This window comes from Oncorhynchus keta, chromosome 17 (genome assembly GCF_023373465.1).
Source record: "Oncorhynchus keta strain PuntledgeMale-10-30-2019 chromosome 17, Oket_V2, whole genome shotgun sequence".
Taxonomy (NCBI): domain Eukaryota; kingdom Metazoa; phylum Chordata; class Actinopteri; order Salmoniformes; family Salmonidae; genus Oncorhynchus; species Oncorhynchus keta.
In genome coordinates this window covers 48623343-48636494 of record NC_068437.1, presented here as the reverse complement: position 1 = coordinate 48636494, position 13152 = coordinate 48623343, and the positions used below count along the sequence as shown (strand labels likewise).

Below are 13152 nucleotides of genomic sequence, written 5' to 3'. Positions count from 1 at the left end.
ATAGTTTATGTCTATGCTGTATACATCAGTCAATGAGTGAAATATGTGTACTGTAGGCAGAGATCAAGGCCAGGGCAAGCAGCAGAAGGCAGACAAGGCAGAGAAAGGAAAGGACAGGGGACAATAGAGAGAGCACCAAGCTCACCTCGGGGCAGACAGTGAGGACTGACTCATTAACCCTCAAGCACTGGGGATGAAATAGAATAGACCATGATCATGCTGTCTGTCTGTACCTTTACAGTTTCAGGGCTCACATTATGTTAATGCATATGCCTTGTGCTATATGCAGATATGCAATTTGCTCTATGAGCAGGAATTGGCATCAGAATACTTGTGATTGAATGTTGCCATGTTTAAATGTTTAACTGGCAATGACGTAGGGTGACTGCTTGAGGCGGTGCCCCTCTCTGTGGAGCTCCCTCTGACTCTCCGCCCTTGGAGGCGTTTCAAATATCGCAGAGAGTAATGATCAAATATCGTCTCTATCTATTTAACGTTAGCTAGCTAATGTCATTTCGCCTACCAGAAAGAACCCCCAGGTAACCAAAAGGCCTTTATTCATTGTTTTGCGTGTTAGCTATTACATACTTAGAGGCGAGCCCGCGTTTTCCATCAGACTTCGACATTATTGTTCTGCGATTTCTGGGCCCTGTGGTGCGCGGATGGATTAGCTTTGTGGCAGACAATACTGAGTCTTATTGTGTGCATATGCCAGTTTAATACAATGTCATCGTGCCTTATATTTTACTCCACGTTATACTGGTTGGTGAGAAAGTATCGTTGTGAATAGTCCAAATGGTTGGTTGGGTTTTGGGCGTGTTGACAGGCGCATCTAGCTAAGTTGCTAGCTACTGTTGCTAACCATTATTAGCTAGCTTCAGTTGATGTTGTCAGCTGACGTTTGCTAGAACAGTCTTAGCTTAGCATCGTTAGTTAACTATCTGTGCATTGATGCTTAACTGTGCTCCTTGATTCTGAAGTGTGTGTGTATATATATCTCGTTATATTACCCGAACATAACTAGACTAGATGCGGGCGAGGTTTTGTCAGGAATGTTTATCATTAGCCTAACGTTAGTTCACCTATTGAGATTGTGTTGAAGATTAAGCCTTTTCCAACATGCCATGCATGTGTTTATTGTATTATCATTGAACACACTATGTTTGGCATTACTTTGCTAACTAGTTCAATCGATGTTTGCTAGTGTCGCAGACTCGCAGTTAACTAATGTAGCTAACTTAACTAGTTAGTGAGTGTAGCTAAGCCATCTAACTGTACCCAGCCAAAATATTGAACTCACCCCAGCCAGCCAGTCTGCCATATCATAGCTTGCCAGACTCTGTTGCCATGTTTTTTGGCAAATCTTTACATATCGCTCAGCTATTTGCAAATACAACCATATAGGTTATGTTTGCAAGTAACTAATTTGGCTAGCTAACGTTAGTTAGATAACTAACGTTAGATGACTAACATATTGTTGACGAAATATGCACTTCGTGTGTTAAAGCTGTTTACCCCAAACTGCATGGATCAATATGAAATCTGACAAGGCAGCCTCTCTCCTGAGAATGCATTAGGGGAGAATCGCATGGTTTGTCCTTTCAAATAGAGCTGTAGCACAGCCATTTTAACCACAACTAGCGGGTTATTGTAATGGCTACGTTTTGTCTTTGGATCCCTGCTCAGACATTGCGTTAGGCAAGCTAATGGTTCTACTGAATCAGACATTGCGTTAGGCAAGCTAATGGTTCTACTGAATCAGACATTGCGTTAGGCAAGCTAATGGTTCTACTGAATCAGACATTGCGTTAGGCAAGCTAATGGTTCTACTGAATCAGACATTGCGTTAGGCAAGCTATTGGTTCTACTGAATCAGACATTGCGTTAGGCAAGCTAATGGTTCTACTGAATTATGTCTGCACTTTGTACACAAGTGCTAGTGGTGTAGGCCAGAGTATCATACTGATGCTTTCATGAATACATTGCATCATGTTTTCTAATTTCACATTGGTATGATAACTATGGAAATGACTGCACTATTGACATACCAGCACTCATTCCTACTTAAAAAATGGTGACTCACTTTGTTTTCATATTTCCATTACAGTTGAATTTGTAAGGCCTAAGGCAAACACACAGAGGTCATAATGGGTGACGACAGTGAGTGGATGAAGTTGCCCATCGACCAGAAGTGTGAACACAAGGTGATTACCCCTTACACACACACACACACACACACACACACACACACACACACTATAAAGCAAACCTGACTTTCCTCAGTGTTGAATCCTTGCTGGATGCATTTCAGCAGCTGTGGTTTTGTTTCATAAAATGTTATCCAATAGCACCCTCAGTATTCTTATTGTAAAATAATTTATAGAGCAGCTTTTATTGAACATGTTTTTTTCCAACAAAACATCTAATCTAATTTAGACTGGATTTCCAGCAGCATAGAGCTAGACTGGAGAAGGTTTATTGGCTTCTTCCAAAAGGATAACTTAAAACCCAGTAACGCTTATGATTTATAGTTTCTAATCCCTCTTCAGAGTTTCTCTCAATTGATCGAAACCCCTTACTGACTGCTTCAATCACAATGGATTATATGCAAGGCCAAGCAACAGCCTAATATAACATCCAAAGAAGGCCCATTTTTAAATTTGTTTCTCTACCCTGCCATTCCAACTAGAATCTGGATCACATCACCCTATCCCTTAGTTATAAACTCGAAATGACCTTGACTCCCTCTCCTCACAATGCTCACTATTCTCCTGCTTCATCCCAACCAAGGTATGGAAGGCCAGACTAAATGGCTATGAAGAAGCCCTGAAGCTCTTCCAGCGTATAGAGGATGAGAAGAGCCCAGAATGGGGCAAATACCTGGGCCTGCTTAAGAAGTTTGTGACAGACTCCAATGCTGTGGCCCAGCTCAAGGGTCTCGAGGCAGCACTTGCTTATGTTGAGAATGCTCATTTGGCTGGCAAGTAAGTATTAAACATACACCTGTCATCTGACTACACAGACTGTACTGTGTAAAAATAAGTAATACCTAACTTGTTTTCAGTCTTTAGGCTACTTGAATATCTCCTGATGTAAACACTGTTTAAATAATTAATTAATAGGCCTAACGTATAACCTGGGTCTACAGGTTAGGTGATTTCATAGAATTATAATACATGACTCATCATAATTATTTGGGTTAATATAACAACAGTCTCCCAGTGAAAGCTTTCTGTTTGTGTTATAGGTACTGCTCTCTGTGAATATGGGCTTGTTGTGGAAAGCTCCAGTAAGCTGCAACACAGTCAGGAGAAATGTGACGCCTGTCTGATATGTATTTATGGCGTTAGTCAGTCTGACATCATAGCCGTCTATTGTGTGCAGCCTATTGGGCAAGGATTACACTATTGAATGACTGGTAGATACTGAGTTTAGCTAAAAGGTGGTATTTCCAGATGACCTCTTACACCCCCTGGACAGCTTCTGGCTATGAACAACATGGTATTATATTATACAAAAACAATCACTTGCATTCTACAATGGTATCTAATATCAAATATTGTTTCCACAAACCCTTGTTATATGATGTACACTCCACAGTATGTATCCCACCCTTTACATAATTTCAACGGCTTGTATTTGAATGGTTGTTTAAGTATTCTTCTCTGTATTGTGCTTGTGTTCCAGAACATCAGGAGAGGTGGTGTCTGGAGTGGTCAGTAAAGTGTTTAACCAGCCTAAAGCCAGGGCCAAAGAGCTGGGCTCCGACATCTGCCTCATGTACATAGAGATCGAGAGGGCTGAGGTGGTTCAGGACGAGCTCATCAAAGGCCTCGATAACAAAAACCCTAAGATTGTTGTCACCTGTATTGAAACTTTAAGGAAGGCACTTAGGTGCGTTGTTCAATTTCTTAGTTTTCCTAGAGATTTCTCCAACCAATTAATTCTTTTTTTTTACCATTGCTATTTTCATTACATACATAGGCCTAAATTCTGAAATGTAACATTATTTTTTTTTCTTTTATTTCCAGTGAATTTGGCTCCAAGATTATTACCCTGAAGCCAGTGGTGAAAGTTTTGCCCAAACAGTTTGAGTCGAGAGAAAAGGCAGTCCGAGATGAGGCCAAACTACTCTCAGTAGAGATCTATAAATGGATCCGGGATGCTCTGCGACCTCCTCTCCAGGGCATCAACTCTGTTCAGGTGTGATGACACTTTTGAACACTTTCATACACATCCTCTCAGCCTTCTCAAAACGCATAGGAGAATAAGTTCTGTGGGGAGGGACGTTGGACCTTCTCCAATAATAGGATTATATAATGGAATTGTGGAAAGACAAATTGAGATGCAACCAGAGTTTCCGTATGCTCATGTGCAGTATGGGTCTCCCTAAAATGCCGGAACAACCGATGAATGGGATGTCTAACAGTTGAATGGGATGTCTAACAGTTGGGTATCTTCCTCTTTCTTCCACAGTTGAAAGAGCTGGAAGAGGAGTGGGTGAAGCTGCCAACAACGGCCCCTAAACAGAGTCGCTTCCTTCGCTCCCAGCAGGCCCTGAAGGCCAAGTTTGAACAGCAGCAGGCGGCTGGAGGAGACGAGGCAGACGGTAGGCTTTCTCATAAATAGTTTTGATGTTCGCATTTAAGCTTTTTATCCCCCCCCCCCTTTCCTAGCCTGGGTGGCGGTGTGTTTGTGATATCTTGCCCACTCTTTATGGAAATGTTGGCTAGATGGCACAGTCAGATCTGTGACTAGGCTGCTTTTTACCCCCTGCAGCTTAATTCCTTTTGTGGAACAATTGTTCTTCATCAATGGCATTTGAGAGTGAATTTGTGCAATGCTTTATATCTTTGTGAAAGTGAACTTTAAATGCCCAGGTGTTGTTGACAGACAAGAAGATTGACGTATGATGGAAACTGGTCTTGAGAAAGGCCTTTTTGCTGAAGCGTCAACATCAAACCGTCTCCAATATATCCCCCTTGTCTTTTGTTCTTCTTCACTACTCTTACTAATGAGATGGGTCTTAGGACTACAATATCAGATGGTCTCAGTCTGTAAACTCTTTCAGGAGATGACGATGACGAACCTGCACCTCAAGTTGATCCTTATGAGCTGCTGGAACCAGTGGAGATCCTCTCAAAACTACCTAAAGACTTCTATGACAAAATTGTAAGTTTGGGCCCCTGTGTTTTAGGAAAGGCCCTATTGGATCTTTGGATGTGATGTAATGCTGAATGTGTCTAAATTATTTTATATGATGAGTTTCACTGCAATTTTGTTTCTTGTAACGACTAACTGATTTTTTTTCTGACCATAGGAGGCCAAAAAATGGCAGGAGAGGAAAGAGGCCTTAGAAGCATTGGAGACCTTGGCTAAAAACCCTAAATTGGAGAACGGTGACTATGGGGACTTGGTCAGAGCACTAAAAAAGGTACAGTAACATGCATATCTGCTTAATGGAGATGCCAGGGATCCTGGGAAATGGAATGTTACTCAAGGAAGTAGGTCGGTCGATAATGAGAAATCTACTGAACAACTCTGTCTTGTTTTCAAGGTTATTGGGAAAGATGCAAATGTTATGTTGGTGACCTTGGCAGCCAAATGTTTGGCTGGACTAGCTGCTGGGCTCCGGAAGAAGTTTGGAACATATGCAGGACATGTAAGTTAACTAGCTAGCTGTCCTCATGGCAGAGGGAACGTCTCTTTATACATCTTGATTTCTGACTAAACATAAGTACTTACATGTTATGCGCAATGTTTTCAAGGTGGTGCCAACAATTTTAGAAAAGTTTAAAGAGAAGAAACCTCAAGTGGTCCAGGCCTTGCAAGAGGCTATTGATGCAGTCTTCCTTACTGTGAGTATACTGTTTCATCCAGTGTAGATGCGTATAGATTGCATTTGGATTACTGTTAGTGTTATTTGGGTTGTTAATTCGATTAGTTCCTCAATTTCTTGATCAACCCAGAAGCCAGTCGTACAACTGGTGACCGTGTAAGTGCATGTTCCCGGCCCGCCTCATGGGTCTCCCGGCTGCGACCCCGGCTGCGACACAGCTCGGGATTGAAGCCAAATCTGTAGTGACTCCGCTAGCACTGCCTTAGATTGCTACGCCACTCAGGAGGCCCTCAATGTCTTGTTTTTGACACAATGCTATCCATGTTTTTCAGACAACTCTCCAGAATATCAGTGAGGATGTATTGGGGGTGATGGACAATAAGAACCCTTCCATCAAACAACAGGCCTCTCTGTTCCTGGCCAGAAGCTTCCGCCACTGTACCCAAGCCACATTACCAAAGAGCATGCTCAAAGCTTTCTGCCCTGCATTTCTCAAGGTATCTGAACATTTCCTATTACTAAGCAGGCAAATTCAGGGCTGGTTTCCCAGACACAGATTAAGCGTTGTCCTGCACTAAAATGCATGCTTAGTCAAGACTCTAACATTGTAAATGCTTTTTAGTCTAGGACTAGCCTTTATCTGTGTCTGGGAAAATGGCCCTCTGTTCAAATTATGCTCTGTCCGCCAATTTGTGATTGAGTGTGTGGAGTAATGCTCCTACTCCTGATCTCTTGATTAACCCTCTCAGCAAGTGAATGATTCGGCCCCAGAGGTGAGAGATGCTGCGTATGAAGCTTTGGGTACAGCCATGAAGGTGGTGGGTGAGAAGGCTGTCAACCCATTCCTGGCTGATCTGGATAAACTCAAGCTTGACAAGGTGAGGCGATGACTTATTACCGCCACACCGGCGGTCACGAGTCATGAAGGCAGTCAAATTCCACAACACTGTTTAGTCACGGTAATGATGATTCTCCAAGTAGTAATGCTGCTGATGGTCATTAGTAGCCAACCAAACTTGCGAACTGCCTGGTACTCGGCACTCTATTGTCCTTCAAATCACTCTGACATCAATGCAAATGTGTTCGAAAATCTAATCTAACACTTCATGAGAGGCCATGAGCTCATGTTGTGCAACATTTCTATAGGTTATGCAATTGTGCGAGAAAACAGAGTGATGGCCTCTATTAAAAAGAGGATCCCAACAGCTTTCTATAGGCTAGCCCTACTATATTTATTTCTCAACTTTCCCTATATTAAGCACATTGCTTATCTTTACAACAGGAGTATAGCCTACCTAGCTGGCATGAAAATGAACCACAGGAAAAGTGTCCTCCATTCACTATTTAAGTGCATAGATGACATAATTTTTTTCCCCACTACCCCTGTTTGGAGACTGGACCATTGTCATGCACCCATCGAAATACAAACTTCACACTTATATGTTGATGGATTCTGGGTGCTAAACTCCTAAACTTGGGATAAGGTTAATTATCAGGTATCCTCTTGAAATATTGAGGGTCTACACCAGAAGTTAATGGTTATCTGTAGGAGGAAGGTATATAGTGTGTGCAACTAAGCTTGGAATGTACTGAGTGCAGGGAAAACGATCACATGTGGCAGGCATTGATAAGGGGGGAGAGCCATGGATTACTGATGAAGGGGGTCGAGATCAGGTCAGGTCACATTAAGGGAGAAATAAAAGTTTATGGCCCGTATCACTTAGTGTCCTGCCTTGCAGTAAAGATACAATGTTTGTACAGATGTGTAGGAGGAGACTCGGCCTAGGAGGAAGGGTTAAATATCAGTGCTTGTGTGAAAAGGTTTTTGTCTAATGCAGCTTTATTGATCCTCTGGGAAGAATAAACTTGGTTAAGCTTTCATAGTGTCACTGAAATTAGAACCTGACAAGATTAAATCAAGAATAGTCTGATGGGTGACAGTATATTATCACTTGTGAATGATGCCCAGCATAAGAAACAATGCCCTTTTTTGCGCAACTTTTTCGAATCAGTCGCACACCTCGTAGCTTAGTCCATAGTCCTTTAGTTGTGATTACAAACCTTATCAAAACACAAAGTGGCCAAATATAACATCTTAGAATTAAGCACATTAATCTGCTTTACAAGGAGAGCCTAACTGGCATATAAGCAGCCCATGAGTTTCAAGTTTGGGAAAGATAATTTTCCCCATAAAAATACACCTTTTATAATAAAAGCATTACATGTATAATTGCATTTTGCAGTCACTTTTGATAATGGTGTTTTCCCGCTAATGGAATATTCACCCTTTATTTTTCACCCCAGCTTCCTGCGTGTGCGCATTGCTGCGCTTATAATGTGATGAAATAGCCTATTAGTTTAAAAAATATATATATTTTACCCCCTTTTCTCCACAATTGTTAGTAGTTACTATCTTGTCTCATCACTACAACTCCCGTACGGGCTCGGGAGAGACTAAGGTTGAAAGTCATGCGTCCTCCGATACACAACCCAACCAAGCCGCACTGCTTCTTAACACAGCACTCATCCAACCCGGAAGCCAGCCACACCAATGTGTCTGAGGAAACACCGTGCACCTGACGACCTGGTAAGCGTGCACTGCGCCCGGTCCGCCACAGGAGTCGCTAGTGCTCGATGAGACAAGGACATCCCTACCATCAAGTTTTTTTTTTAGGCTGCATTATGGCCACACAAAGGGATGCCGTTGGGAAATTCGAGGCATTATCAAGTGCTTATCAAATTGTGAAGAGACTTGATGAAGTGCAGCTTTTCAAGTCATTACAAATGTATTAAATCAAAACGTATAGCCCAACGTTTGAAGAACTAAAGTTAAATTACTAACTCTAAATGAAGCATATAGGAGTACACCCTTTTTTTGTGAACCGCTCAACACAGAATAGCCGCATGTGTTACTCCCTCAAATCATTAGGAGAAAATAGCCTTTGTATTTTAATTCAACTTTGTTTAGTTGTATTCTTCAAATGATAAAATAATGCCATGGAATTCTAAGCAAATGTTGTCTGCTAAATGAACTAGTGCAGCTCACAGCCATATGGCATAGCCATATCGGGACCTAACATGAGGACAACTCAAAGTATGCTATTCTGTTCTTCTGAAATGGACTACATTTTCTTCATATCATGTTTCTTTAGACCTAAAATAAATAATGGATTTGTGATGGTGTAGGCTATATTAAATGGATTTAAAATGTAGATGATCGAAAGGTCTGCATCAGTGGCTTGTATGGAAGCCAGGAGATGCTAAATGTGTTTATGTCAATTACCGTGAGATCGACAGTTATTTGCTTGACAGTCACCAGCTGACAATTTGTGACCGCCACAGCCCTAGGCAAGTCTATAGACTGATACATCTTTTATATCATTTTCTCTCATATATATATATATGTATATTCCTTATCAGTATCCTTATTATTGTTATCTTGTGTTGCTTATCCTGTGAAAAACTAGTTTACCCCTTCAGACTAGTTGAGGTCAATGTAGATGAGTTCTTTATTGGATAAGGGTTATATTATGAGTGAGGTTGTACCCTTTTGAAGTTTAGCTGTTAAAGAGTTGACGACAAATGAAATGACCTGACCTCCATCTCTCTAAATGAACAGATTAAAGAAAGTGCTGATAAAGTGGAACTGCTGGGAAAGAAAGGAGGTGGAGGGGCGGAGAAGAAGGCACCTGCTGCAAAGGTAGCACCGCCTGCAAAGGTAGCACCGCCTGCTGAGAATCCAGCTAGATCCTCTGGACCACCCAAGAAGGCCTCAGCAGCTAAGGTGTGATTGATTATACAATTATAATGCATATAAAGCCACTCCGGCCTGAGACAACATTACAAAGTGATTCCCAGGCTATCAGTTTTGTTAACCAGGCTCACTACACTGCCCCTAATGAGACACGGAAACCGTAGTAGTAGTAGTAGTAGTAGTAGTAATAATAATGTATCTATATAGCGCCTTTCCACCTCAAGTAGGTGCTCAAAGCGCTTTGCATAGTAAAGTGGGGAAAGTCACCACTTCCACCACCAATGTGTAGCAACCAGTTGGGTGATGCACAGCAATCATTTTGTGCCGGAACGCTCACCATACATCAGATATCATGGTGGAGAGGTGAGGAGTGATGAATGCCAATTGGGGATTCGGGCAATGATTAGGTGGCCAACTACTATTAATAAAATTATATTTTTCATTATTTTTGCAGTCTGGTGGACCTCCTAAGAAAGGGAAATCTGCCTCTGCTCTGAGTGCCAAAGGAAAGAAAGTTCCTGAAACAAAGGAATTCATAGAGACAGAGCTATCGGTAAGTTGGCTCATAACGTTTCACGGCTGTTTTCACGGCTGTTTCGCAGATTGTAATGTGCAGCCATTTCACCGTAGGAATACTCAGTTGTGTTTTGATGCTTTAGTGATCTGTTTCAACATGAGTGAAGCAGTCGTCTCTATGGTTGGCTCTGGCCCTCTGACCCCGGTTCCTCTCTAGGTTTCTTCTTTCTAGGGAGTTTTTACTATTTTCATTAACTTGATTGCGTTCTTCTGTCTGTGTCCTCTAGATTGAGGTATGTGAGGAGAAGTCGGCCGCGGTACTCCCTGCCTCCTGCATGCAGCTGCTGGACTCTGCTAACTGGAAGGAGAGACTGGCCAGCATGGAGGAGTTTCAGAAGGTAACTAGTTTTGACCTTGTATAGTTTGACTTATTTTTTGCTCATACAGTGCATTCAGAAAGTATTCAGACCTCTTCCCCTTTTCTACATTTTGTTACGTTACAGCCTTATTCTAAAATGGATTCAATGATTTATTTCACCTTTATTTAACCAGGTAGGCAAGTTAATTTACAATTGCGACCTGGCCAAGATAAAGCAAAGCAGTTCGACACATACAACCACACAGTTACACATGGAGTAAAACAAACATGCAGTAGGAAAATAAGTCTATATACGATGTGAGCAAATGAGGTGAGGTAAAGGCAAAAAAGGCCATGGTGGCGAAGTAAATACAATATAGCAATTAACACTAGAATGGTAGATTTGCAATGAAGAATGTGCAAAGTAGAGAGAAATAATGTGGTGCAAAGGAGCAAAATAAATAAATGCAGTAGGGGTGGTAGTTGTTTGGGCTAAATTATAGATGGGCTATGTACAGTAGTTACAGTAGTTATGTACAAATAGTTTTGGCTTTGTCATTATGGGGTATTGTGTGTAGATTGGGGGAACGATTTGGTCCATTTTAGAATAAGGCTGTAATGTAACAAAATGTGGATGAAGTCATACTTTCCAAATGGACTGTACCTCATAATAAGATACATTTGTGTTCTATTTAATTCAGTGCTTTTGCTCATATCATGAACATGCTCCATACAACATAATGGTATTGTCATCTGAATTCCAATGTATTTTTAGCCTCAACAACTGGCATATAAACCTCCTTTTTAAAAAAAATTTTTTTTAGCTCTAACCTGACTTTACATGTGTAAATAGGTTAGAGACATACTTTAAGTGGCGGCGTCATTTACTGTTATCTTATGCTATGTTCTTTCATGTGATTGTCATCAGGCTGTCGAGCAGATGGACAAGAATGAGATGCCATGCCAGGCTCTGGTCAGGATGCTGGCCAAGAAACCAGGCTGGAAAGAGACTAACTTCCAGGTACAGTATACCAACTTTAAACACTTACGGATAAAATGGAAGTATCACAAACATGTATATATTTTAGTGGACAGTCCCTTTTTTTGGTATTGGACCTTGTTTTTGTCCAGCTCCTGTCATTATTTTGGATGCGTGTAGAAAGAAAACATATTCACTAAATGGATCCACCCACATGGTCTTCATAACTGACTTTTGTCTCTTGGGTTTGTTCAGGTGATGCAGATGAAGCTCCACATTGTGGGTCTGATAGCCCAGAAGGGCTCCTTCTCCAAGACGTCTGCCTTCGTGGTGCTGGACGGCTTGGTTGATAAAATAGGAGATGTGAAGTGTGGGGGTAAAGCTAAGGAGGGCCTGACTGCTACTGCCGAGGCCTGCTCTCTCCCCTGGACTGCTGAACAGGTATTTGTCACTATTTGTTTATGCCACTGCTGTTCTGTTAGTCTGTTTTTGAATGAAAAGAACAAGACTAAGAACACAAGTAAGATAAATATCACACGGGTCCCAGGCCTTTTTATTTTTTTAAATCGGTCCCTGGCCTGGTCTGTAATGATTTGACTGGGATAGGGTCCAAGGCAGACAACATGAAAGAGGATTACTGGTTTATAGAGATGATTCCACTTTCTCTAAGAACGTCGCCTGATGGTCCTAAGGGAACATTCTCTGTGGGACCTTTGTCTAGTTCCCTGTACGTTCCCAGGACTTCACTGAGGACCATGTCAGGACCTTTTTTTAGGACGTTCCCAGGACTTTCATGGACATCGCGTAGTTGTTCACTAATGTGCTTCATCCCTCAGGTGGTCTCCATGGTTTTTGCACAGAAGAATCCAAAAAATCAAGCTGAAACCCTCAACTGGTTGTCTAACGCCATGAAGGAATTTGGATTTACTGGGTTAGTCTTGCTTTCCATTATTGGAGGTGTATTCATATACCAATAACAGTATCAAAGCCTTCGCTGTCCTATGGTTTAGATATTTTAATTCACCAAATCATTGTGGTAACACAAGTCTGCAGGTAAAATGCTTTGTGTTATAAACATTTATGATAATGTGTATCCCCTGCAGCATCAATGTGAAGGGTTTCATCAACAACGTAAAGACGGCGTTGGGAGCGACCAACCCTGCGGTGCGGACAGCAGCCATCACCCTCCTAGGAGTCATGTACCTGTACATGGGTGCTCCTCTACGCATGTTCTTTGAGGATGAGAAACCTGCCCTGCTGAAACAGATAGATGATGAGTTTGAAAAGGTAGGAAAAAAACATGTGAGCAGCATGTTGAGTGAAGTAAACAATATAGTATTTGATGTATGTCTTTTTTCCCTTCTTCCTAATGACTGGCCTCTCTTTGAAATTGGTAGCTAGAGGTTTATTTCAACTTTGATCTGTTAGATCTACATAAGATGACTCTCTTGTGAACAGACTATTTAAACATTCTGGTACCGTCGATCTGTCATCAGGCTTTAGGCTGCATGAGATAACGAGCAGAATTAGTTCAGTGTTTGTTTTCATCACTGGTTATTTTGACTAATCGGGTTTGGGCGAAGGCAGTGGTTCAACTGGGGGTGGGGATATCCAGCCTGGTTAAAAACAGCTGGAATTATCAGGGGGGTGGGGCTGTTTTATTTTGCAAGGGAGGAGACGAGTGATGTTAATCGGTTAGCTGCTGA

At 41.7% G+C, this 13152-nt stretch overlaps 1 protein-coding gene across 25 annotated transcripts in view; it reads left to right on the top strand.

Moving 5' to 3' along the window:
• Positions 1–393: 393 nt before the first annotated feature.
• The window catches only part of LOC118395973 (cytoskeleton-associated protein 5-A-like), a 38969-nt gene continuing 26210 nt past the window's right edge, over positions 394–13152 (top strand). For 24 of the 25 annotated variants that reach the window (XR_008066829.1, XR_008066828.1, XR_008066833.1 and 21 more), the window contains exons 1-19: positions 394–539; positions 2108–2204; positions 2791–2984; positions 3688–3894; positions 4032–4203; positions 4477–4609; positions 5072–5172; positions 5321–5434; positions 5558–5662; positions 5769–5858; positions 6172–6336; positions 6589–6717; positions 9459–9623; positions 10048–10146; positions 10397–10507; positions 11396–11488; positions 11702–11887; positions 12283–12377; positions 12550–12733. Coding sequence is in view for 17 of the 25 variants with exons in the window: in XM_052466297.1 (XP_052322257.1) it covers positions 2148–2204; positions 2791–2984; positions 3688–3894; positions 4032–4203; positions 4477–4609; positions 5072–5172; positions 5321–5434; positions 5558–5662; positions 5769–5858; positions 6172–6336; positions 6589–6717; positions 9459–9623; positions 10048–10146; positions 10397–10507; positions 11396–11488; positions 11702–11887; positions 12283–12377; positions 12550–12733 (2400 nt within the window). In the remaining 8 variants the exon portion in view is untranslated. Of the gene's footprint in view, positions 540–741; positions 763–2107; positions 2205–2790; positions 2985–3687; positions 3895–4031; positions 4204–4476; positions 4610–5071; positions 5173–5320; positions 5435–5557; positions 5663–5768; positions 5859–6171; positions 6337–6588; positions 6718–9458; positions 9624–10047; positions 10147–10396; positions 10508–11395; positions 11489–11701; positions 11888–12282; positions 12378–12549; positions 12734–13152 lie in introns of those variants that run through there. The other variant, XM_052466298.1, reaches the window with a different exon arrangement.